At 55.6% G+C, this 23,274-nt stretch overlaps 2 protein-coding genes across 8 annotated transcripts in view; one reads left to right on the forward strand and one right to left on the reverse strand.

The window, feature by feature from the left end:
- Window positions 1-14,055, forward strand: part of TRAK1 (trafficking kinesin protein 1) — a 95,566-nt gene extending 81,511 nt beyond the window's left edge. For 3 of the 7 annotated variants that reach the window (XM_059664485.1, XM_059664480.1, XM_059664482.1), the window contains 3 exons: window positions 141-488; window positions 8,314-8,416; window positions 11,252-14,055. In XM_059664485.1, the coding sequence (XP_059520468.1) occupies window positions 141-488; window positions 8,314-8,416; window positions 11,252-12,050 (1,250 nt within the window). In that variant the 3' untranslated portion in view covers window positions 12,051-14,055. Of the gene's footprint in view, window positions 1-140; window positions 489-8,313; window positions 8,417-9,113; window positions 9,205-11,251 lie in introns of all 7 variants that reach the window. The other 4 variants (XM_059664481.1, XM_059664484.1, XM_059664487.1 and 1 more) reach the window with 3 other exon arrangements.
- A 3,780-nt stretch (window positions 14,056-17,835) lies between these two features.
- Window positions 17,836-22,427, reverse strand: CCK (cholecystokinin). The gene is made up of 3 exons (XM_059662933.1): window positions 22,314-22,427; window positions 21,112-21,345; window positions 17,836-18,181 (listed from the first exon to the last, which is right to left on the reverse strand). The coding sequence occupies exons 2-3, from the start codon at window positions 21,323-21,325 to the stop codon at window positions 18,048-18,050; spliced, it is 348 nt and encodes a 115-aa protein (XP_059518916.1). The 5' UTR covers window positions 21,326-21,345; window positions 22,314-22,427; the 3' UTR covers window positions 17,836-18,047.
- Between the last annotated feature and the right edge of the window lie 847 nt (window positions 22,428-23,274).

Genomic DNA, 23,274 nt, shown 5'->3' on the forward strand with positions numbered 1-23,274 from the left:
CCCGTGTCCCTCCCAGGGCCCACCTGCTGCGGGGCTCGCGTCCTGCTGGGGCTCCGAGGGTGGCGAGCGGCCGTCGGCTTAGACTTGCATCCTAACCCTCTCTTCTCCCTGCCTCTGTTGTCTGTCTTCTCTCCTGCAAGGTTCTGCCACCCTTCACCACTGGCAGCAGTTGGCCCAGCCTCACCTCGGGGGCATCCTGGACCCCCGGCCGGGTGTGGTCACCAAGGGCTTCCGGACGCTGGACGTAGACGTGGACGAAGTGTACTGCCTTAACGACTTTGAAGAAGATGACACAGGTGACCACATTTCCCCCCGGGGCCTAGCTACCTCCACGCCAGTGCAGCACCCAGAGACCTCAGGTGAGAGGTCCCGAGCGCACGTGACTGTCGCAGGCGGCAGAAGCTCCCCGAGCCGGCCTCAGGCTTTCCCAGAAGAGATGCAGGAGCCAGCGGCCGCAGAGGAGCAGGAGGAGGAGGAGGAGGGGTCTGGTGAGGGCACCGAGATAAGTCCTGTACACCCGGCACCTTCACCGGAGGCAGAGTTCTGGGCCATTCTCACCTCTGTTCCGAGCTCCATCCGTAGTGGCTCTCTGTCTGTAGCTTCCGCGCGTCCGTGTGGGTGATGATGGAAGCATTCCCATTGCGCAGCTCTGTTTCTAACACACAGTCTGATGCCTCCTTTCGTAACACGTGGGCACAGCTCCCTGCCCATCTTGGAGGCACACTCCCAGCGGGGCTCTGGACACGGGAGCAGGAAAGGCTGCTAAAAAGAAGTGGATTCTTGTCCCCACCCACCCTCCCCAGAACACCACTCCTCTCGCCCTGCTATGGGTCTCTCCCTGTGTCTGAGGGACAGATCCTGAGTCTCCTGGCCATTTCCACACTGAGCTGAGCTGAGCTGGGCAGTTTCAGGGGAAATGAGTTCCGGATCGTTCCGAAGGTGAATGAGGCCCCGTTACCTGCATGCTGCATTGGAGCAGGAGAGAGCCCAGAAAGTGTGCGGGATTTTAGACGCCCCTCGGCCAGCCTTTGTCCTTTTCTAACTTGGATGCAGGTATCTGTGCCCCTGCCCGGCGTGTTTGTTCGGAGTGGGTTTTTAAGAAGTGTTGTAGCCATGCTCCCGAACCACACCAAGACCGAATGACGGCAGGAAGCTGTCCCAGAGAGAGGCGCAGGATGAATCTGGAAAGCTCATGGCTCGTCTCCCCTCTAATCCGCCCCCACACTGTCCCAACAAGCATGAACGCCATGGCCGAGAGTTGATAGAACTGCCCACGTCCCAGGCGCACTGGCTTGAAAAGCTTCGTGCCCGGGGCCTGGGACCCAGGGGCCATGGGGTTAGGATTTGCCAGACCTCCAGGACCGCCTGGCTGCTTGGCTAGGAAGGCAGGGAAGCTTGTATGGGATAAGGGGAGAGGCCCAGAAAAGGAAGGATCAGCCAATGTCTTCCTCCGCATGACAGCCCCGGGAGACCAAGCCTGAAAAGAGGATGTTCGCTCATCTTGGTGGGTCTTGACTTTCATTCGTGAAGGCCGCCACATCCCCTGTGCAGTGCAGGCGGACAGGGCCGGGGTTCCTGGCGGCATCTGCCAGCCCCTGGCTGAGTTCAGAGGCCTACGGCCAAGGGACGTTAGGGGGGCCAACTTTTTTTTTCTCTCTAACATAAACTTTAGAGGCCTCATCGAGTTCAAAGGATTTGTTTAGCAAACAGGTTTATTTGTGGTTTATTTTCTTTTCCGTAGCAATTAAGTTACCAGATTAAGCTTGGAGGGGATGACCATGCTTGTTGTGTAGTATCTTCACACCTAAGAGGGGGAACCCAGCGCTGTTGGTACCTCCCTTTGTTAGGGGCACCAGGAAGGCAGACAACAGTTCAGGAAACAGCGTCGGCTGATCCTTGTGGCTGACGTGGGAGGGAATCCTGTCGCGTGTGAGGGCCGCTCCCTGCAGCCCTACACCTGGAACGGGTGTGTCTGGAAGTGGAAAGAAGCACCTTTAAGTTGTACAGAAGGAGTACAGCTCAACAATTCAGCTGAGAACTGCTCTCGGAAGGTGGAGGGGAGAGAGGGGCCAAGGAGGAGGGCCTGAGTCCTGACTGCTTTTCTTACTGAAACGGAGGCGTAGTTCTTGCTTCCTTCCTCCAAACTCAAACCCAGCAGCAGATCCACCCCAGCCCCTCAGGGCGGTTGGAAGTGAGCGTCCAACAGAAGTGTGTGGATTGCTGAAGGGGATTTAGGAAAGGTCTGATTGTTTAGACCAGAGTTTTCAGGGCTTGTTTTCTGGGTGAGCCCCGTGAAAAGCTCAGTGCAGAAAGGAAAGGCACAGACAATGGTTTGGCTCTTTGTTTTTTCCTATTATCGGGAAGGACAAGACCCTTTCAATTCCTGGAATGAAAGAAGGACTTCACTCTGAATACTGACCCCAGAGGCCCCGAGCGGCACTAGGCACACAGTCTTGGAGTCAAGGGTGGGCACTGAGCATCAGCAGGAAGGCCTGGGCATCTTCCATCTTGGCGTTTGTATCCAGGCTGGTCTGGTCCCCACCCTAGTCCACCCTCCATGCTCCGGCCCTTGTGTCCCAGGAGATGCCACCTGCCTGGGAAGACTGAGTAGGGAGAAACTTAGAAGTGATTCACCTTTTTTTCTTGCAACTGATGATGGAAGGAAATTGGGAAATCTTTACATCAGGCACTTTTGTCTAGAGTCTGCTGTCTCATGGAGAAAAAGTTTTGAGTGCATATTGAAAAAAAAAATTAACATATTTTCATGTATTATTTTTATATCATTATTTGCTGTTTTTTTTTATAATCCCATGTCTTGAAAACGATGAGTCCTTGTTTTCATATTTGTAAACAATTTAGATAATTAAAGTGGATTGTTTAAAACAATTTTAGATTATAGTTTTACTTTATTTCAGTGACATTTTATGATTTAATTCATCTAGAAAGGGCACTTTATCAGAAGAAGGAGTTTGCTTGTCTTGTTTGTGCTCTGAATTTTATGTAGTCATGAGCAGGGAAGAGCCTGTGAGTGGTAAAGGATTAGATCAGGGTTTTTAAAATACGCAGCTATGATGGTAGATGTTTGGACAGACAATTTAGTTGAATTTTCTTGGATGCCTTGATCTTTAAAGGGGAGAAGGAGGTGAGATAGAAGAAAGTGAAGATCAGTTTATTTTAATACTCAGACATGTGGAGCCCATTTCAAGGGGAAGGGGGTATCCTAAAATAGGCTCCTACAGGTATACAGATCACGGCAGCCTTCGGACAGCGGTCGTAGGGGGCTGTGCCTCATCTCTGGTTGCATTTTCTATCTGGCAGCTGTGTGGGCTCACGTGAGGGGTCCTTTAAGGACCAGATGCCACAGTGGACTTTAGAGAGGAAAGTTTCTGCTGTCCCAGCACCTTACCAGCCTGTCCTCCCTGTGGGTGAGGGAGGACGGGCACCATTCAAAAGGACTGATGTGCATGAGCCGGTGTGTACACATCTGACCTCGTGGCTGGCCAGACTGAAGAGTTCCAGGCGTCCTCAGTTCCCCACCAGAGTGTACTTGGCTTGTCCCGTCTTCCTCTTCTCACCATTAGTGCCATGGGCCATGGGGAGAAGGTGGGCTTTCCTGCCCGTGCCCCCTGGAAGCCCGAGTTCCATCAGCAGCATCACCAGGTCTCTGCGTTAGTCACCAGGTCTACGTAGCAATCATCGAATCCATAGCAATCACCAGGTCTACGTAGCAATCACCGAGTCTATAGCAATCACCAGGTCTACTAGAAACCACCAGGTCTAGTAGCAATCACCAGGTCTAGTAGAAACCACCAGGTCTACTAGAAACCACCAGGTCTACTAGAAACCACCAGGTCTAGCAGCAATCACCAGGTCTACTAGCAATCAGCAGGTCTAGTAGAAACCACCGGGTCTACTAGAAACCACCGGGTCTACTAGAAACCACCAGGTCTACTAGAAACCACCGGGTCTACTAGAAACCACCGGGTCTAGCAGCAATCACCAGATCTACTAGCAATCAGCAGGTCTACTAGCAATCACCGAGTCTATAGCAATCACCAGGTTTACTAGAAACCACCAGGTCTACTAGAAACCACCAGGTCTAGCAGCAATCACCAGGTCTACCAGCAATCAGCAGGTCTAGTAGAAACCACCGGGTCTACTAGAAACCACCGGGTCTACTAGAAACCACCGGGTCTACTAGAAACCACCAGGTCTAGCAGCAATCACCAGGTCTACTAGCAATCAGCAGGTTCAGTAGAAACCACCAGGTCTACTAGCAATCACCAGGTCTACTAGCAATCACCAGGTCTAGCAGCAATCACCAGGTCTAGCAGCAATCACCAGGTCTAGCAGCAATCGCCAGGTCTAGTAGCAATCGCCAGGTCTAGTAGCAATCGCCAGGTCTACTAGCAATCGCCAGGTCTACTAGCAATCGCCAGGTCTAGCAGCAATCGCCAGGTCTACTAGCAATCACCAGGTCTACTAGCAATCGCCAGGTCTACTAGCAATCGCCAGGTCTAGCAGCAATCGCCAGGTCTACTAGCAATCGCCAGGTCTAGCAGCAATCGCCAGGTCTACTAGCAATCGCCAGGTCTACTAGCAATCGCCAGGTCTAGCAGCAATCGCCAGGTCTACTAGCAATCACCGAGTCTATAGCAATCACCAGGTTTACTAGAAACCACCAGGTCTACTAGAAACCACCAGGTCTACTAGAAACCACCAGGTCTAGCAGCAATCACCAGGTCTACTAGCAATCGCCAGGTCTAGTAGCAATCACCAGGTCTAGCAGCAATCGCCAGGTCTAGCAGCAATCACCAGGTCTACTAGCAATCGCCAGGTCTACTAGCAATCGCCAGGTCTAGCAGCAATCGCCAGGTCTACTAGCAATCGCCAGGTCTAGCAGCAATAGCCAGGTCTAGCAGCAATCACCAGGTCTACTAGCAATCGCCAGGTCTAACAGCAATCACCAGGTCTACTAGCAATCGCCAGGTCTAGCAGCAATCGCCAGGTCTATTAGCAATCGCCAGGTCTACTAGCAGTCGCCAGGTCTAGCAGCAATCACCAGGTCTATTAGCAATCGCCAGGTCTAGCAGCAATCGCCAGGTCTAGCAGCAATCGCCAGGTCTATTAGCAATCGCCAGGTCTACTAGCAATCGCCAGGTCTACTAGCAATCACCAGGTCTACTAGCAATCACCAGGTCTACTAGCAATCACCAGGTCTACTAGCAATCACCAGGTCTACGTAGTGTACTTGCAGATAACCTCCAGCACAGTCTGCAGGGGCCTCTGGGCCATCGCTGGAGATGGGATGGGGTAGGGTGCCAGGCACCCCCATGACTGGTGCAGCAGCAGGATCCCAAGCACCCAGTTTTCCAGTTGGTACCAGGTTTCACAGGCCCCCAGAGGAGTCTAGCACTCCGAACCCTTTCCCTAGTGCACCTCTCCAGGCAGAAAGAGACACGTTGGATGGATCAGAGAGTGGTGAGCAGGGTGCCTGTCGCCCGTACAAGCCCTCCAGCGCCCACTGCAGCTGCCTGAAGGGCATGTGCTTGCGCGTGCCAGGCTTTCAGAACAGAAATCTGCACACGCACCACTGGTAGGTAGTTCACCAGGGTAGACCTTGAATGATCCAGTTCTCATTAAGTGTAAAGGTGATCTCCGATCGATGAGGATTTTGTGCCAGTGTCAGGACCTGGGGAAGGAGGAACACACCAAACTAATGGAGGACTAGGGCGTTTACTGGGCAGTGTCCCTTCCTTCCTGAATAAAATCCCGATGAAGCCGGTTTACTCTCTCCGCACAGCTCTGAGGAAAAGTCAGGCTGAGAAGAAGAAGGAGGGCTTAAGTAGGAAGTCCGAGCACTGAGCCCAAGAACCCGTGTCCTCGGAACCCCGAGTGAGCAGCACCGCGGGCAGGGCCCCGTGCGGTGGGGACAGGGGACTTCAGCAGTGAGCCGCCCTGCCCCTGCCCTGTGTCTTTCCTACGAGGACAGCTCTCTCCTGCTCGCAGGGTGGTAGGAACCGACCCGGAGCTGTTCCGTGGCTGCACCAGGAGCCCTGGGCGACTCACTCACTGTCCCTGTGTTGTGTCCCAAGGAAGGGAGGTGCTGCAGCGGCCGGGCAGGCGGTGGTGACACATGCGGAGAGAGCTGACGGGCCCCGGTGTCCCAGCGGTATTTCCAAGGGGTCGAACCTCTGGCTTTGGCACTTTTGATGCGGGTTGATCTTCCTTGGTCTTCTCAAGCCATCTCTTACTTCTGGGGGACAATGACTTCCGAATTTTAGCAGCCTTTTCCTCTCCGCAAAATCCATTTGCATTCGATGGGTTTTGCTTCTGCTGATGCAACTGTGTCTCTGAAATGTCCATCTTATACCCGCTGTTGCAATCGAAGGTCCAGATGTGATGGGGGAGGAGGAACTGGGCATCGAGTCCCTTTGATTTGGTGTTCTGGCCATGCGTTTAAATGGGGCGCGCTTCTGGTTTCAAATCCAGCCTTGCTTTTGTTTGCCATCTTTTTCAAATGTTATCTGTCTCTCACTTCTTTCGTCTTAGTAACTTCCGTGTACCGCCTTTTCCTCCCCTCCCTCCCGCCTGGATAACCCCTTGCGTTATTTGGGTGCCTTTCTCAGCTGTTCTGTTGCTTTTGTTTCTAGACCTTGTGGCAGGCAAAGACTCGTGATTGTTCGGTTGCCTTTTTCCGTAGCTTATTCCATTTTTGTTTTGCTCGCAGCAGTTTCTCGGTTATCCGAGTCCCTAAGCCATTCCATCTATTGGTTGAGCAGCACAGATTCACAAAGGCTATTTTTATGTGCCTCCCCCCTCGCCCCCCACCTTGGCCTGGAGCTCCCTGTGGTTGAGATTTTGCTTCCGTGGCCGTGGCGCTGGCTGCCACGCCAGGGGCCACGGAAGCCTCCCTTGACCCAGAGAGGTGGGTCGGACCATAATAATCAGGACGAACCAGTCCCGTGTTGCTCCTTGAGTCACCACCGCCATTTTTGTGCTCTGGCTCTGTCCTGCCTGCCTTCAATTTGCGTGTCTCCAACATTTTTTGTTTATTTGTTTCATCGGGTTTCCAGTTGGGGTTTTTTTGTTTTTGTTTTCGTGTTTGTGTTTTTAAAGACACAATCACTCGTGTGGATCTGGGTCTGGAGCACCAATTTCTTCTGTTTTGGACAAATCCAAGAGAAAACTTGCCATAAAGAGCTGGAAGATTCTCATTCGCTGCCTTTTGAATCTTCAGGGTGCTCATGGCCTCTGATACTCGAATCCGTTTTCTCCCAGGAGGTCTCTGGGGGCTGAGCTGCTGCAGGGGGTGGGGGGCGGGGCGGGCAGGGGGTCCCTCGGTCCTTCATCATGCATGCTAGTTGGAGCAGCATTTTTTCCTTTTTTATTTTATTATTTTTAATGTTTGAGTTATGAACGAGGATGACCTCTACAATCATGATGTCTCCTGTAGACCTCACTACCCATCACTCACCAGCCTGCTGCTGCATGGTCCCTTCGCTTCTGTGATCCACTCTGCTCCAGCTCACAGCCTCCAGCCGCCTTAGCAATAACTCTGGGGACCTTCAAAAGGAAGTCCATGGGAGGAAGCTTGTGGCCGTCTCATTTTCGTTAAAATCAGGCATCCTGGAGACGCAGGAAAGCGGCCCGGGGTGGGGCTGGTGCTGCCGGCATCGCCATGTCAGGCAGCACCGCACGCGGCCCCCGGGCTGGTCTCAGCCGCGTTGTTGCTGAGGCAGCTGAGCTCTCATGTCCCCGCTGCAGACCACACACAGGCAGTAGTGGAACCAGCCTGCCCAGGCCGCGCCCCTTTTGTGTCAGCAGAAAAGGGAGCCCCGTGAGCCTTGCCCTATTTCCAGGGGGCAAGCGCCTCTCCCCACCCACCCCGCGCCCCTCCCCTCCGTTTGGCAGAGTTTGGCACCCGTTTGCCAGTGGAAAGCAAAGCAAAGCCACAAAGACAGAAGCCGATTCTGACCTCTGAAGAGGGAAACCAAATTGACCCCCGCGGGCCTCTTAGCCCCTCGCACTGGATCCACTACTGACCCGAGGACGCGATGCGCGGCCCTGTCCGGACTGGGTCGGGAGCTGGGGTCCAGTGCCCCGCACGCCAGTGCTCAGAAGTGTGGCTGCTTTTGAGGGACCACCTTCGAGCCAGAACATTTGCGTTGCACCTTCCTGGCCCAGATCCGGTTACCAAGGTAGCGCATCGCTTCTTGCACCTGTTGAGGGCCGAGCTGGAGCTCTCCTTTTCTCCTGGGTGTACTTGGATGCGAGAAATATGTTTTGTCCCTCCCCCCTCCTCCAATCTAGCACACCACCCTGGGAAGTGCATGTCGCAGACCAACTCCACCTTCACCTTCACCACCTGTCGCATCCTGCATCCTTCAGACGAGCTCACGCGAGTCACGCCAAGGTAAGGGACCCCAGGCCTGGGGGGGAGCGGGGGTGGGGTGAGGTGGGGGCTCTCCCTGCGAGACGTAATGCCGAGGAAAGCCCAAGTAGAGAGGCTCATTCAACACTGCCTTGTCCAGCTGGCGCCATCTCGTAAGTTCCTGCAGGCTCCTGTTTGGGGTCCCGTGTTTCCGTTTGTCCTGAGGTCCCTGTTAATTCAGATCCAGGCAGATAGAGGCTGGACCACCTTCTGTTGCCCTTTTCGTTGGTCATGGAGGATTCCCAGGCCCGAAGCCCACATCTACTGGCATTTTACCCCAAAGTTTGCCGGTAGAACCCGCAGTTTCTTCCCTGAGCCCCCCAAACCCTTGTGCCCCTGCAGTAGACCACAGGAACCATGCCCACAGCTCCACTGATGGAAATGATCACATTTAAAGACTGGACCACGTGCCCAGCATGGTCCATTTCCCTCTGGTGCCTCTGAGAAGCAGTAGAAATTGGCACCTTCTGGCAAGGGGACTTGTATGGCACGGGGTGGTCTGCGTGGCTTGATTTCAGGCCTTCCACAGCTTCCAGTGAAAGGGAGTGACCCATTTTCTCTGTGGTGCAAGATGCCAGGGGGGTGAAGGTAAAGCCGAGAAGGAGGGAGGCGAGCAGGGCCAGCGTGGAGGGAGCAGCCGCCCCGAGGCGCACCCTCAACTCTGAATAACTCTCCGCAGGTCATGTGAGGAGGACGGCGAAGCAGCCCCATGCCCCGTTGAGCTGAGAGGAGATGTAGGGCAGACAGTGAGCCCACGGGCGAGGCAGGGGGTGAGCACACGCCAGCCGTGCCTGCCCCGGCAGGGCCACGTGGAAAGGGCTGTGTGTGCACGCGTGGCCGCCACTAACCCGGGACTTAGGCGTGGGTGTGCCTCTGTGGTTGCGCCTGGCTAACTCGGCTTTGACGGTGGATACCCCTAACCATCTAAACCCCCCAGTCGAGCCGAGCGCCAGCACTAATACAGGCCTAACCGAAGTTCTCACCGGAAGGGATCTCCACATGGTAGCTTATCTTCCCCATCTCCCTTCCTTGCCTCCGGACAACCTGGCTTTCCCCATCCTCTTAGGATGGGATTGTGTTTCAAACCGTGGGACAGGGCTTCCTCCGGGGGGAGGCTGGCACCTGGCCTGCACGCCGGCCTGCATCCCCAGGGCCTGGGGACTCAGGAGCAAGAGAAGGCTCCTGCCTGGGTTTGAAAGAATGGCAGCTCAGCACAGAAGGAGACACCCCCTAGGAATGGCCCTGGAAACAAGATGTCCGGTCCAGAGCCTCTTCGCCCTCCGTTGCTTGCAGATCAGTATTTTGTAGAATCCCACCTGCACCCTTTGAAGAGGCCACCGTTTAACCTTAGGAATCGCTGTGGTTTCTAATCTCATGTCCCCGAGTGCTGCCCGACCACCAGCATCCTTATCTGAGCTTGGGGGGGGGGGGGGGGGCGGGGGGCAGCTCGGTGTGCCTCTCCCTGTGCTGACCAGTCAGCAGCGAGGTCACCTGAGTGAGGAGCCGGATGATGCTGCAGCTTGGACCTGCCTGTGATGGTGCTGCCCGAGGGGGCGCCCCCCCCCCCCCCAGCTGTGGTCATTCCGGGAACCGGCTCCGGAGCGTGTCCCCTTCCTTCCCTTTCCCTACGTTGGTGCTTTGCCCAAGGTATCTGGTCCTTCCCCCGTCGGGCTGAGGAGAGAGGGCCCTGCCCCCAGCTCCCAGGCCACCCAGCTGGCCTGCTCCCCGGGGGCACCTGCAGTCACAGCCACATGCGTGGGCAGCACCGGGAAGGTCTCGTGAGACTGTTGGGGTGCTGCTTGGCCCCTTGGCTGTTCCTGTAGCAGCCGCACACGGCTCCCGTGCCCGAGTGGCCTCACCCCTCCGTCGCAGCTGCTAGAGGAGGCCCCTCCTGTCCTGGAAGCAGGCAGCTAGGCCTCCCTCTGCTGGGCCTCTACACTGTCCTCATTCCTGGCCCCAGCTTCTGGAACATGGTGGGTCCTTAGTCAGCATGACACGAGTGGACGTAGGAACCTCTGCTGTCCTTCAGTAATAGGTCTAGACACCCACTGGGCCTTTGTCTCTGTGGCTCCATAGATGCAGATCTGCTAACATAGCATGGCTTCCCCCGACCCCGTCACTTCTCTCGTCGAGTTATGGATTTGGGCGACCGCGGGGAGGACTAGGTGCCGCTCCGTGCAGAGGAAAGAGCACTGTCCTGGGAGTCAAGGGGCGGGGTCTGCCGCTGACTTGATATGCACCTTTGGCCTCTGTCTCCCGTCGCCCAGGGGCCCCCTACCTGGATGTCCCGCCTGCTCTGGCCATTCCGAGATAAACTCATAGCCCGTAGTCTTGGGTAACTTCTGCCCTCAGGGCAGTGGGTAGTGGGAAGGAACTCTGGAGTTTGAGTCAATTTGGGGGGGAAAGAAAACCTCTCTGTCAAAGAGCTTCCTCCCCCATTTGAGGGTCACGATACTTGGGTTCCATCCAGGGCCTTCCCCTTCCTAGCTGAGTGACCTTGAGTGAGCCACCCGACCTTGAGCCTGTTTCCTCACCGGCAAAGGGGACAGTTATGTGCACCCTGTGCAGCTTCCTGTGAACTGAAACTGTGCCCCGCCCCCCGCCACACACACACACACAGGGGAATCCGAGCCCTCTGGGTGAGCGGGGTGCAGACATGGAAGGAAAGGGCCATCCAGGAGCCTGGACTGGGCGGGGGGGGAGGGGGGCATCCTCTCATCATGTCCTAGGCCCGCCCTGCGCCCCTGCAGGAAACTGCCCCTTTCCCTGGAGCTCGCGGCATTTTCTGATGGATGACCGCTTGTCTCTTCCTATCAGCCTTAACTCAGCCCCGACTCCAGCTTCTGGCAGCGCCAGCCACTTAAAGTCCACGCCGGTGGCCACGCCCTGCACACCCAGGAGACTGAGCCTGGCCGAGTCCTTCACCAACGCCCGCGAGTCCACGACCACCATGAGCACGTCGCTGGGGCTGGTGTGGCTGCTGAAGGAGCGGGGCATCTCGGCGGCCGTGTACGATCCCCAGAGCTGGGACCGGGCCGGGCGGGGCTCCCTCCTGCACGCCTACACCCCCAGGATGGCCGTGATCCCCTCCACCCCGCCCAACTCGCCCCTGCAGACGCCCACGTCTTCCCCACCCTCTTTTGAGTTCAAGTGCACGAGCCCGCCCTACGACAACTTCCTGGCTTCCAAGCCGGCCAGCTCCATCCTGCGGGAGGTGAGGGAGAAGAAGCCAGTCCGGAGCAGCGAGAGTCAGACGGACGTGTCTGTCTCCAACCTCAACCTCGTGGACAAAGTCAGGAGGTTTGGCGTGGCCAAGGTGGTGAACTCGGGGCGAGCCCACGTCCCCATCTTGACTGAGGACCAGGGGCCTCTCCTCTGTGGGCCTCCGGGCCCCGCACAGGCCCTTGTCCCTGGAGGCCTGGGACCCGAGGGCTTGCCTCTCGGATGCTCCACCGTCACGAGTGCCATCGGCGGGCTGCAGCTCAGCGGTGGCATCCGGCGGAACCGCAGCTTCCCCGCCATGGTGGGGTCCAGCATGCAGATGAAGGCCCCCGGGACCCTCACCTCGGGCATCTTGATGGGTGCTAAGCTCCCCAAACAAACCAGCTTGCGGTGAGGGTGGCAGCGGGGCCCTTCCTCGGAGGAGGCCAATCTTGCCCTTCCTCCCTCGCTCTCCCCGCCCCCCTGCACTGCGCTCTCTCCCTCTTCCCTCCTTGCCCATCCCCTCCTGAGCTTGACAAATCAACCTCGTGCCTAATGGGGGAAGAGTGGAGACTTTGTAAAATGTGTACATAGGACTTGGAGACCAGTATCCGACCTGCCCTTCCTTCAGATCCCGCGGCCAGTGCCCCTGCACTGTCATTGCTCTCGTGAGGACTTCACCTGTGCTGGCCTGGGGGCTGGGCAGGCCCGTGTCTTTTCCTCCTTCTGTCCTTGAGAAGCACTGAAACTCCCCAGGGCATTCTTATCCCATGGATAGGAAACCAGGGAACTCGGGGCTGGCTGCCAGTGTGCCCGTCATGAGCTGTCACACGGCACAGGGCACAGTGGGCCTGCCCCGCCCACCCCCCCACCCCGTGTCGTTGGGCGCCTGCCCCGCTCACCCTGTAAGAGCGTAAGGAACCTCCGTCCACAGCCACATGCAGCTGGCGTGGCTTTCAGGACCGGAGGGAGAGCTGTTCTTTCTTTTCTGGGTGATCCAGCTCCTTCGAGACCTTCATACTCTGCCTCAGTGGACGGCCGCTTCCTTTTTGAGGTGTGACTTTTGCTTTCCACGCCTTCAACCTGAAGTCATCCTTCAATGTCTTGTGATCAGCTGTCAGGCCAGACACCTGACCCGAAAGAGAATGTGTTTACACTCCGCTGTGCGTGTCCGGTTCCATTTTTCTACGCTTTATAGGCAGGGACGGCGTGGTCCCAGGTGGGAAGTCCCAGGGTACGTTCTCTCTGTGGCTCTGTGACACCGAAGCACAAGTGGCGGACGCACCAAGCCGCTCAGGAGATAGCTTCTTTCTGGGACCCAAGTGCACAACCCAATTGAGTAAGACCAGACCCAAGACAACCTCAACGATAGCATGACAGGGAAAGGGGACGGGGAAAAGGTTATGAATGAAATACGTCAGCGAAGGGAAAAGAACCAGAAGCAAACGTCATACCAGACTGGTTCACGGGAGAAACGAGGCTTCGGCCTGGGGCTCGGTCCGCTCCTTACTCTGAAACCCGAGTCTGGTCCGGGCGCATACCCTTCCGTGGTCTTTTGTGGCAGCCATTCGAGGCCCACACATTCTGCCCCCCGAAAGCCCTCTGTCTCCCGGTGCCACTTTTTATCCTTAGGAAAAGATAAAGGTGCTCCTGACACAAACATAAGCGAGCAAGGGGGCCCCGTCCCGCTGCTGTCGCCGACTGGGTCTTGAACTCGTATTTATTATTTATGTGTGCTGTGTTTTAGACAAGTGCCCCCTCTCCTGCTCCAGTCACAGAGTGTCTGGCACTCTCGTCTAAGCAGGTCATTTATTTATTCTGATCTGAAGACTACAGTGTACCTCATGTTGTCCCGTGGCCATTTGTCCCTGACATTTATGCAAGGGTAACGTCACATGCAAATGAAATTGCCATTTTGCACCCCCCCCCACTCCCCTCCCCACTTGGCAAAGGATGTGTCGTTCAATTGAAGGAGTGTAACCTTATGTCCACCGGAGATACTGTAAGGAAGTCCCCAGGAGCAGCAAACCCCAGTCCCACGATTTCAGACTATTTATTCTGTGAACACGAAGGTGTTGGTCAGTTGTTTTCAACACTCCTCGTGGCTGTATGCGTGCACTCAATGCAAGGAACGTATATCTTTTTATCTGAATGTATTTTAAAGCAGTAGGTAGATTAACAAAGGAACATGAAAACCATGGATTGAATGGACCACTTTATGTATTCAGAGAGAGGAACCACCCATCATCACAAAGGAAAAATCAGCAATTCAGAGGTTGCAGTATTTAGTGTAGTAAATAAAGGATCAACATCGGGCAACCACTCTCAAAAAGTGTGTTGTAATGCATCAAAAATAAATAATAAAATTTTATTTGCTAAATGAATATCAATAAAATAAGTTCAAATGATGGAAACCACAATGGTATTTTGATTTGCATTTTTTGATCTTTCTCATTGGTAGATGATGACCTCTTTATGTAAGACTTGAAGTTTTTCAGCTGTTTGGGGAAATTAAAAGCCATGCAGTTCTTTACATACTATTATACCTGCCCTTTATCTATATATATATAAAAGCTCAGTGACCAAATGGCAGAATGACCAGTCAACCAGTTGCTACACAGGAGCTGCCCCCTGGTGGTCAGTGTGCTCCCACAGTGGGAGAGCCGCTTGGCTGACTGGGATGAGCGGTGCTCCCACAGCAGGCTGGTCCCCGCAGGCCACAACCCCCCACCAGGGCATGAATCCATGCACCGGGCCTCTAGTTTTAACATAATACAATATCTTAAACTTTCCAATCAGAACCTGAAGCTCTTCCCTACTTTTCAGGGCTGCATACTAGTACACCGTGTGCACATACCCAATATGACCAGTATAGACCAGTATTCTATGGCTGGGCATTGAGTTAACTTTGCTACCACAGCACTATCATGAAAAAAACCTTGCATATACGTAATTTTACACATATGTGAGCACATCTGCAAGATAAATTCCTTGATATTACCAAATTGCTGTAGAGTTGTGTTAAGAGACTTTTAAAAACCTAACACCATGGAGGATCACCAAATGGAGAATTGTGAGACAAGGATAAAATAGAACTTATTCTGCCACCTCCAAGTTGGCAAGCAGTGAAATTATGCCAGCAGACAGTGGGTGGCGGCAGTGTGGATTTTATGCCAGGTGCACCCATTTAGTAGTGGTGTGGCCTTGGACAAGCCACTTCTTTGGGCCCTCCATTTGTTAACCTGGAAAATGGGCACAGGAATCCTTAGGATGAATTGGCCGAGTAAGAACATTTTGAACATCTACCATGTGCCAGGTTGTTGGTCGGGGGATCTGGTGATAATCCAGCGAGCGGCTTCTCTCGTGGAGTGTGCCTGCCATCAGGTCACGGGAGAGAGGCAGCACTAGACACGGAAGCGTGGCATGATGAGGGCGAGCAGGGAATGACAATAGGGTGGTGTGAGGGAGTGGGTGGCTACCTTGGGATATCAGGGAAGGCCTCTTAGGGAGGTGGCATTTGGGCCAACCCTGTGAGACCTAGCACAAGAGTATTTGCGCAGAGAACAGTTGGTGCCAAGGCGCAAAGGTAGGAAAGCCCTTGGTGTGTTTGGAAAGCAGAGAGAAGGGCGCCGGTAGAGAAATGAATCACGGTTGTGGCTGGGAAAACATGGTGTTCACCCAACGGGCCATCTGGTCTACATGTTTCCCAGCCATGCAGTGGGCAAGGGTACATGAGTGTTCTGGCCAGTGGGCTGTGAGCAGAGAAGAATCCATGCCGCTTCCTGCCCCTGAAGCCACGTGTTGAAATGGTGGTGACACAAGTTGGCGGAGACCCATCATCCTGGGTCGACTCCCTGCCAAGCCGCATTTGACGTGATCTGAAGGAGAAACAAGCAAGTGCGGGCCCTGGGACGTAGATGCCACCTGGGGAGAAGTTGGTGGCAGTGGGAAGTTATTCTGAATTATCTGAATGGACTGGCTGCTCATAAGAGGGATTCAGTCAAGATTTAGAAAAATATAAAAGTCATGTTTTGCACATTTGGGCTCATGATGCTGGAAAACATCATATCCTGGGAGAATGTCTTTTCTGTGGCCAGTAGAGGGCGCTTGGAGACAGCAGAAAACTGGAAGGAATGGCCCTGAGCATCCAAGCCGGCAGTCAGGTGTGTTGGCTTTTCCCTGGGAAGCAATTCGGGCAGGTGGCTGTGCCTAACCGAGGCGCTGAGGGAAGTCATGAGGCCTGAGCCAAGTTTGCCTTGATGAAGGCACTCCAGGCCAAGGGGCAGCATACGCACAGGCTTGGGGTATAAGTGAAGAAATTGAGCACAAAATGGGGAGGAAACAGAGGAAAGCAAAACATAGTTTACAAAACATATTCTATACGAGGGTGTCCTCCCCTTCGGAAATCAATCCACCCCATCTTAATGCCTCTTCCTTGCAAAAATAACTTTCCTCTTTGCTTTTCCCAGAGACATTTGAAAGTGGGTTGTAGACAGCATGGCGCCTCACTCTTTAATACTTTAGCCCGTACTCCCAAGCTCCACACGGCCGCAGCACACTGAGGGAGCCCAGGGTCATGGGTACTTAGCCAGTCACCCTAAGAAATACCCAAGGTTTTGGCTAACCCTGCTCTGAAGTCTCAGGGGAAATTAGCGAGGCAATGTTTTTTCTCTCTTTTGGCTTGACTTCTGGTTTACTTATCTTCAGGACTAGCAATAATTTGAAGATGCTGATAAAAAGCACCAATATGCTAATGGGGCTCAATCTGGAAATCTAGCTAAGAGGTCAAGATTCTTTCCTTTATCGCTTAAACCCCGAGACAAGAAAAACAATGGTGTTTCTGTGTTGCTGTTTGTTAAAAGGATAAACACAGATTTCTCCCACCCTCCCTTCCCTTTTGCCTGTGACTGACAACCTGAGCACAAAGGTTCTGCTGGGGGCCAGATGTTGGGGTGCATTGTGTAAAGATCCCCTCGCTTTAGTGTTACAGTCGGGTTAGGAAAAAGCAAGTCTTGGGAAAGAGTTCTGTCTTCCCTCTGGCTGCTGACCACGTTGAGACTTGTGTGGTCACCGGTCAGGGCAGGCTGGGCCTCCCAGAGCTGAGGTTCAGAGCCATCCACAGGTGCAGGGACCACCGGCAACTGTATGCCTCAGCCAGGCAGGAGCTGACTCCCCAGAGGGCTGCAGGCTCCATCTTCAATGCATTGCGTGGTCTTAGGCAAGTTTGTTCCCTATAACACAGGAGTGGGGGTAGGGAAAGGGTGTGATAGCTGTTGTTTTTTTCAACTTGTACATCTCAGTGGGTCAGCAAAAAGGAGCCCGCAGAGCTGCCCTAATGGGCAGAGCTGGGGGTGCAAAGGGCCAGAACAGCTGGAGGAGGAGTGGCCTGGGGTGGAGGCCCTGCCAGCTGGAGGGATTCAAGTGGGGCAGCTGGCAGAGGGGGTGGGGGGAGAGGAGTGAGCCGGTAAGGGTGGGAGAGAGGAGGAAGAGGGGGAGGCAGGGGAATCGTGGGGGTCCCCAGGCTCCCTGAAAGCAGAGCTCACGAGCTGCTGTGAGACTCACTAGCTTAGCTGCAGAACTGCGACCAGAATCCTGAGACAAGGCCGAGGGAGAGCCAGGCCACATGCCCCGGTTCCTGGCAGAGACCAGAGCAAGGCGGGGCAGTTAGGAGGGGCCGTCCTGAATTCCCCGGGTGGCGTTGAGTGAGGGTTAGGGGACCAGGGCTTCAGGCTCCCTTCCCCCCCTGCCCAGTAAGCTCCACCAGGTCCCCTCAAAGCCACCTCAAATTCCACATACGCTACTGTGGCTCCGCTTCCAGCTGCCACTCTGGGCTCTACCCAGACATGTGGGGGCTCGATCCAAGAAGGGAGGGTTGTCTGTCTGCAGTGGTGCCCAGTTGGGGCCCAGGAACCAGGGTGCAGCTGTCACACATGTCCTTACACACACACACACACACACACACACACACACACACACACACGTCCTCCCACCCCCCACCTGCAGCATTGAAGTCAGCTCTCTGCCCTCCCCCCAACCCCCTCATTTCTCTTGCCCTGCCTGGGACCATCTGCAGCAGGACTTCATCCCTGGGCACGGGAATCAGGCTTCTCTTTTCCCACCTTCTGGGGGGCCCTCTGCCCTCGGGAGACACGGGTGCAAGGGCACAGAATGAAATCACTTTAATAGCATAGCGACATGGGGAGGGAGACATTCGCCTTCCCGTTTGTACGATTCTGCTGAGGTGCGTGGCTGCGCCAGACAATCTCTACAGGGTTTTCACATTGAGAACTTAATAATAGGCATTTAAAATGCCAGACTTCAGAGACAATGAGCTGTGAGTGTGAGTGTTTTGTTATTCTGCCTCCTGGGGGCCAGGAGGGAGCTCCCGGTGGCCCTGGCGAGGGCTGGGGCCCTAGGAGGGGTACTCGTACTCCTCAGCGCTGCGCCGGCCGAAGTCCATCCAGCCCATGTAGTCCCGGTCACTGATCCGGTGGCTGGGATCCCGGCTCTGCAGGTTCTTGATCATGGACATGCGGCCAGAGGGAGCTATAGGGGCAGGGAGGGAGGAAACAGGACCGTTACACCTAGAACATCGCTAGTTCCGTTTGCAAAGGAGAACAATGGAGTGAGCCCGGCAACAGGCGTGTGCACCCTCTTAAAGGTATCAAAGAGCTGTGGGGGGCGGGGCGGGGGGAGGATCGCTGGGCTAGAATCTACGAGAAGAGAAGGACCCAGGTCTGTGTAACTGGATGGAGGGCAGAATGTACTAGTCGTGGGCGAGGTTGGCCCTGCAGCTGGCCCTCAGCAGAGGCCCACCGAGCCTCCCCCAGTCCCCCCCCCCCCATGTCTGTCCTTCACTCCTTTCTATCCCTGAGCACCCCTGGCTCTTGTCAAGGTAAAGCGCTGACAGTATTTTGTTGTTGGAATGGTGAGAAAGAAGGGAGTCAGGTCCTGTTGCTAGATAAAGACTGTTTAAAAATCATTCATTTGAAAGCTTCCTTCTTTTTTAAAAAAAGAGCTATTAAGAAAAAGGCACCGTCAGACCTCAGAACTCAGCACATCAGTAGCATCGGAGGAGGGTGGGCAGAGAGAGAGGCAATAAAGAGGTGATTTAATTCAGCCATTTTGACCAAAATGCAATCACTGAGTCTGAAATGGGCCCTTTGGGATGGCAAGTAAGTCCTTAGGAACAGAACGAGTCTCTGTGTGTCTCAGCGCAGCGAGGGAGCGGGGACGTGAAGAGGTGCTTTCTTCGGGTGCGTGTGACACAGACCCAGCCCAGAGATCACACACAGGGCCTCCTGGGAGGAAATCAGCACAAAGCTTCCTCTTGTGCAAACTCAGGGGCCTCCATGGGCAAAGCCAAGGTGGCTTCAAGGGTAGACGGACAAAGGCCCACTCAGTGGTCCCACTGTACTGGGAACACTGTCCCCACTCTTTGTAGCACCGGGGCCTTGCTGGGCTTGGGGCAGGTGTCCGTTACACCCCTCATTCCCCAAGGGACCCGCTTCTCCTCAGGACTTTGAAACCTCCGCAGACAAGTCCTAACGCCAAACTTCTCAGTGCTGCCCAAAGAGTGCATTCCCTCTTTAGACTCTTTAAGCATAACATATCCCACAGTTGAGTAAAAAATCTGCTTCGATCTCAAAATATGTCAAATCATCCAAGAAACGGTATAGTATTTATGTTAGTAAATATTTGTTCTTTGTTCATATTCTTCAGGTAGAAGAGCATGACTCCAGGCTAAGATGTGTGGGGGAAAGTCAAGGTCAGTTCTAGGGAAGTGGTTTGGTGACTAACTCCCTTCCCAGAACTGTTTCTTGGGCATCTTTCCTGCAAGTGGGGAGGAGAGTCCAGATTATGGCTCAGTGAAAAGCCAAGGACATACCAGACTGGCCCGGCTGAAATGCAACCCACATCTAAGGACAGATAGTTCAATACCTTTCAGACAGACAATCACTAGGCGCCTCAAAAGTTTTCAGGCTTTCTGACTGCTGATTGGTAGTCCACCTCCTTCAATTTAATTAGCAGGGAAGTAAAACAGAAGATGGTTGTTGGGCCCAGCCGGTGTGGCTCAGTGGTTGAGTGTCGACCCATGAACCAAGAGGTCCCTGGTTCAATTCCCAGTCGGGGCACATGCCCCATCTGTAGGCTCATCCTTAGTAGGGGGCATGCAGGAGGCAGCCAATCAGTGACGTTTCTCTAGCCTTGATGTTTCTATCACTCTCTCCCTCTCCGTTCTTCTCCCTCTAAAAATCAATAAAAACATATATATATATTTTTAAAAAAAGAAGATGGTAGTTGAGACAATTTGCCAAAGAGAGGAAGAAATATAACAAATCATCTGTTCCTTCCTTCTGAAATCGCCTGCTCTAAAAGGTCCTGGTCTCACCTTCGCAGGAAACCATAGGAGACTCTGGAGAGAGAAGCCCTCAGGAGACCGGAGTGAGGGTTCAAACCGAGGCCCGGCACACCAGTAGGGTAAGTGAGCCTCCTGAGAAGGAGCCACCCTGTCCCTCCCAGCAGTGTCTGCCGTGGTTTTATTGTCCAGACCGCCCCACCCATCGCTGTGTTCACCATCCGCGTGGATAAAGTTGATAGAAAAAACCTGCCTCAATCGCAGTCACGATCCCTTAGGAGCCTAGATGTGGACAAGCTTCCCTCTGAAACACACCCAAAGTGGCTCTCTCACCTCCTCCCTCTTTAAAGATGAGACGGGTCCAGGAAACGGACGGGTTGCGGGTTGCGGGTGGGTTGGCGGGGAGGGAGGAGGGTCCTGTAAGCCACTCAGCTGGGGAGCCCCTGGGCCACCTTATTCCTGGAGAAGGACTTTGCTGAGGCTGCACTTGGGGACATCGCTCCAAAGCAAAATCACAAGCGGGGATCTTGTTGGGCAATGATGCTACATCACTGCCAAGAGCTCAAACCTGCTACTGGCCCTCTCCTCCAGTTACAGACGTTGGCGGAAACGGACACATTGTCACTCCTTTCTGCAGTGGGCACTCAAGTGTGCGTAGCAAGGACCACTTCCTGCTAGAGGGTTTCGGAGTGCCAGGAGCTGGGCGCCGGTCCCTCTGCACTTACAGAAGAGGCTATTGGATGGATCTGCGAGCCCTTTGCGGGGAAGCCGTTTGCTCAGGAATTCTCTTTTCATGTCTCCAGAATATGGTGCAGCACTGTATCAGCAACACCATGCCAAACATTAGTTTAAAGAAAGCTCTTTAAAAAAAGTTTCCCAAATTACTAATAACTCTCCGTTTGCTGCAAAGGGCGTCCAGGAAACTGCACTGCCGGGCACAGTTTACCGAGAGAGAGAGAGAGAGAGAGAGAGAGAGAGAGAGAGAGAGAGAGAGAGAGAGAGAGAGACCTTTCCTCTGGAAGGTTTGCCCGCCTCGATCAGGCAGCCGCTAGAGAGGAGGGTCCGCATGGGGAGTCCCGCAGGGGCGCAGGTGAGGAGGGCAGGGGAGGCAGCCTACCTTTCCGGGCATGTTGGATGTATCTGGCCAGCAGCGCGCCCAGGTGCGCTGGGGGCTCGCCGTCCACCCTCTGCACCGCCCTCAGCTGTCTCCGGGGCGCCTCCTCGTCCCGCTGCGCCCCAGGGCCCTCGGGGTCCGGGGGAGGCACGGGCTGCGCCAGGGTGCCCGCCGCCAGCGCCGCCACCAGCACGCACAGACACACGCCGCTTTTCATGGTTGCAGAGCAAAGGGGAGCTGTGAACGAAGAGAGGAGGCGGCTTGTGCTTTCGCGGAGGGTCGGGGCACCCCGGGAACGGAGAAGAGGGCTCAGTCCACAGACTCGCGGGCGGGTACCAGCACCAGGGCTCCCCGAGCGCACGGAGCCCAGCGGCCCCGGGACGCGCGTTGGGGCGCATGCGGCTTATCTTTTGGGTGAACGACACCGCCGTCTGGGGGCGGACAGAGACCCTGCCGTCTGCCCTGTTTAGCAGAAGGAACCTCCTGTTGTCTTTAACTTTGGGGACGTGTTTGCAGCGGTCTCTCTTCTAACGGCCAAAGCAAGAGATGAAAGACAGCGGGCCGGGGGGGGGGGGGGAACCTCCTACAGGGAAGCCGGGATGGGAGATCCCGGACCCCGGAAGAAGGTAGCACCTTCCCAGGCAGCTAAGAAGCCTTAGGTAGGGGAGTACATGGTGGGGGGGAAGAGAAGCACCGTTTAAAATGTGGGGGTGATAAGTAAAAGCCATCTTTACAAAGTTTCTTCAAGGTGGACTAGGGGACGGGCACAGGCAGGGTTTGAACAAGAGTCAGGACCATGGGCTCGGTTCCGGTGGCTGGCGAGGCTCCGCTGTGTGTTAGATCCGCGGGCAAATAGAACACACGCCTCCCCCGAGGAACCGCGCCGCAATGTTCAGCGAGATGAACTTCGGTCTTAGGCGCTCTCCGCGGTGTGTCCGAAAAAGACTGTAACCACTGCTCCATCCAGCAAACCAGCCCCAAGGCGCCCGCTAATCCCAGCAGACAGACGTCCCCGCGCCTGGCCCGCATAAGGACGCAGCGGCTCAAACCCCCACCCCCACTCCCCCGACCCCCCTACAGCCCTCACTGTCAGACCCGTCTTTCCAGATGCAGGAGAGACGGCACAGAAACAGGAACATAGAACGGAAGGGGCTCTTCGGGGGCTCGCCACTCGGCTCCCCTGGGAGAGGGGAGCGGGGACCTACCTGCTGAGCAGGAGTCGCCGGCTTCGCGGTTCTGCGCGGGAGCGGCGGGCAGCGGCCAAGTTCAGGGGCCGAGCGCGGCGGCCGCTTAAATAGCCCCGCCCGGCGCCGCCGGCCAGTCAGCTCCGCGCCCAGCGCTGACGCAGCCCCGCGGCGGCACGTGCTCGGGGGCGGCTGCTGGGGCGACAGCCCGGGGAAGTGGCTCCTGCCAGAGAGGGGGCCGTGGCCCCGTGAAATCGGGTGAACCCCTCCCCGCGGGTGTCCGGTGCCCAGCCCCCGCGCTGCCTCCCCCGGCTGGGTCCTGCTCCCTCTCCCCTGCCCCGTCCAGCAACCGGGCGCTCCAAGGTGGGGAGCCGAAGACTCGGATCTCCTCCCGGATGAGAAGCTGCCCGCGTTTAGACGCGAGGGGCCGGACAGGAAAGTGGGGGGGACACTGGCCAGGGCTGGTGTCAGCCAAGTGCAACGCTGAGCGCGAGGGGGTGTCGGCCCCTCTGAGCAGCCCAGGCTGCGGCTGGTCTCTGGACCAAGGAACTGCCTCCTGGGGGCAGGGAGGAAGGTCTTTACTTTCTTCTCAGCCCTAGGAAAGACCCTCGCAGGCCTCCAAGGCCCTGAGAGTGCGCACGCTGGGTCAGTGGGCCGGGCCATCTGGTCGATCCCGCTCCGCCACCCGGGCCTCTGGTTCCCGCAGTTGTAGAAGGAGGGCGCGCCTTCGGGCTTTGCTCAGAGTTGGGGAAAGGGCTGGGTTCTCTTCGGGACCCAGGTACCTCCTGGCCTGGGGCGCCCGCAGCGCTCGCGGCTTCTGGTCGCCAAGCGGCGCCAGCGAGCGTCCCGGAGAGCCCCCCTCTCCCGGTCTCCCGCTGCCGTCGGCATCTACCCTGCCCTTCTTCCCCAGGACCCGAGCACTCGCACCCGGCCCAGGCTCGCCAGACTCAGGTTGCTCCGCTTTGAGATGAGACCTCACCCG

The sequence above is a fragment of the Myotis daubentonii genome, chromosome 14 (assembly GCF_963259705.1).
Source record: "Myotis daubentonii chromosome 14, mMyoDau2.1, whole genome shotgun sequence".
In the NCBI taxonomy this organism is placed as follows: domain Eukaryota; kingdom Metazoa; phylum Chordata; class Mammalia; order Chiroptera; family Vespertilionidae; genus Myotis; species Myotis daubentonii.

What these genes read in the sequence shown, in the direction of transcription:
- CCK (XM_059662933.1), bottom strand. Translation starts at nt 21,325, where the DNA reads ATGAAAAGCGGCGTGTGTCTGTGCGTGCTGGTGGCGGCGCTGGCGGCG. An exon ending in CATCCAACATGCCCGGAAAG is followed by an intron (nt 18,182 to 21,111) that starts GTAGGCTGCCTC and finishes CTGCCCCTATAG; the next exon opens with CTCCCTCTGGCCGCATGTCC.